At 44.2% G+C, this 2,318-nt stretch overlaps 1 protein-coding gene across 1 annotated transcript in view; it reads left to right on the top strand.

Moving 5' to 3' along the window:
* ADAMTS13 (ADAM metallopeptidase with thrombospondin type 1 motif, 13) overlaps nucleotides 1-2,318 on the top strand; it is a 20,111-nt gene that overhangs the window by 2,281 nt on the left and 15,512 nt on the right. Inside the window, exons 5-8 of the mRNA XM_010292071.1 lie at nucleotides 1-137; nucleotides 921-1,004; nucleotides 1,090-1,214; nucleotides 2,009-2,155. Coding sequence (XP_010290373.1) covers nucleotides 1-137; nucleotides 921-1,004; nucleotides 1,090-1,214; nucleotides 2,009-2,155 — 493 coding nt within the window. The remainder of the gene's footprint in view (nucleotides 138-920; nucleotides 1,005-1,089; nucleotides 1,215-2,008; nucleotides 2,156-2,318) is intronic.

Consider the following 2,318-nt stretch of genomic DNA (forward strand, 5'->3'; position numbering starts at 1 on the left):
GGCGCTTTCCTTCTCGCCTGCAGAAGAGGGCTGAGGGAGCTGTCAAACATCTGGAGCTGATGGTTGTGGCAGGTCCAGATGTTTACTTGTACCACAAAGAAGACACGGAGCGATATATTCTTACCAACCTGAACATTGTGAGTAGCTTTGTGTTTGGATTGCTGTCCCAGTGTGAGAGCTCACGGTGTTACAGGCTGTGCCACAGGCACACTGGGCTCTGTGAGTGCACGTTCAGAGGTGTTTGTGGTTACCAGCTCCTAGTACAGAGCACTGCTTATGTGCAGGGTGTTCCTCTGTGCTTCCCTTGGCACTGTATGGCCAGCTTTCCCTTGTACAAGGAGCTGCATGAGTAAAAGTGGATGTTGGAAGTTTTGGATTGTGGCCTTAAAACCCACGAGGAAAATGTAGGTCTTCACTTCACTACTAATATTGTTGTGTGCCAGATACAGTAGCAAGTGTTTTATCACCAGAGCCTTGATCCAGTCCCTGTTGATTTCAGTGAGATTGAACCAGATCCACTGAATTAATCTTAAATTTTACATTTGAACATTTTATTTCTATTACAGGATTTCTCTAAATGTCTCCTTTTGCTATTAAGAATTTCTTTATGCATTTTTTCTGTGCATATATTGCAAAAAAGACTTTAGCATTCACTCTCCTACCCTATGAAACTGTTTTCCATGTGGATTCTTCTCTCTGCTTCAGAGTAACTGACAAGTCTAACAACACTTCTCATCTGTTGACAGATTTATTTACATTTGTAGTGCATGCTTTAATGTTGTACTTCCTGGTGGTTTTATAGTTACCCCTTATGGTTACCAGTGTGTTACCTTTGTAGGGAATGCAACCCTTTTACTTGGAACAGGTAGTGGGAGTCACTGAGGTGCCGCATTTATGGAACCCTTTCTGTCTCTTAATAGGGGGCTGAGCTGCTGAGAGATGCCTCACTGGGTGCTCATTTCAGGGTTCATCTCATGCAAATGCTTGTTTTGAGACAACCAGAGGTAAGCAGGGAGGACCATGTTCAAGTGCTGTCCAAGGGGTTGCTAAAAGCTGTGTGAAATGTGCAAACATGTGCCTTCGCTCTAGGCAGAGGTAAACATCACAACAAATATCACCTCCTCGCTGATCAGTGTTTGTGAGTGGAGCAGGAAGGTCAACCCCCAGAATGACTCTGACCCCCAGCACGCTGATATTGTCCTCTACGTCACCAGGTACTGTAGTTCCCCTGCCCTGGGGAGGGGCTGGAAACAGGGCTGATGGTGTCCAGCTGTTAGCGCAGTGATGGTGATTTGCGCTGACTCTTCCAGCAGTTGGGCATCAGAGTCTTTGGAAATGGATTGGTTCTCCTGTTTGGGGTTGATTCTGCTGCCCTTAGTGTTATGCAGATAGTCAGAAGTGCTGTTTCTTCAGTTTTTGAAGGAACTGGAATACTCCCCAAGCACTGACCAGCCAGACTTGAGCAGACATTGTGTGCTTCCAGAGCAGCACAGCCAAACCCTCTGCAGCTTTTTGTGGGTAGAAAAGTCGAACAGTAACCAGAAGTGAAAACCCACTGGTGTTTTCTATGGAAGATTTCTAGTGCTACTCTGACTCAGACATTTTGTCTGACTTTCAGGCTCCTTGCTCTAATTTGCCTTGGCTAAATGTGTTGAAGGCAAACTTTTCTTGAGTGTAATGGCTTTGTTTTGGTGCTGTTTCTTCAAAGAGATGATGATACTGTTCTGTCTTTTGCAAATAGGATTAGATCATTTTATTCTATTCTGCTTCTCTGGGGACACTGGGATTTTTTAATGTAGAATCACCACAAATTTTTAACAGCAGGCATTCATGGGACCTTTCTGCTACCATCTTGCCCTAGGGAACTCCATGTGTCAAAAGAAATGTTAAGTAGCTGGCAAATTTAGATCTGGAAAGTGCAAATAAATTCAGTTGAATGTCTAGACCTGACTTTATTAGCTGCAATGGTTCTTTGCTCTTTCTTCTGTATCTGTCTCCCTTACTTTAGATTTGACCTGGAGTTACCTGATGGGAACAAGGAGCTACGTGGAGTGACTCAGTTAGGTGGAGTCTGCTCCTCTATCTGGAGCTGTGTTATTACCCAGGACACTGGCTTTGACCTTGGAGTCACCATAGCCCATGAGATTGGGCACAGGTCAGTAGGAAAGCCCCAGACCAGCCCACTATGTTTTATTCAGGTAAAAACAGTCACGAGTTTAATGGATTCTGAAGAAGGAAAAGGAACTCTTGGCATAACAGAGGTTTCCCATGGATTATTAAAAACTTTTGGAAAGAGTTTCTTGCATTTCTTGCATTCC

Source organism: Phaethon lepturus, unplaced genomic scaffold, assembly GCF_000687285.1.
Source record: "Phaethon lepturus isolate BGI_N335 unplaced genomic scaffold, ASM68728v1 scaffold8, whole genome shotgun sequence".
Lineage (NCBI taxonomy): Eukaryota > Metazoa > Chordata > Aves > Phaethontiformes > Phaethontidae > Phaethon > Phaethon lepturus.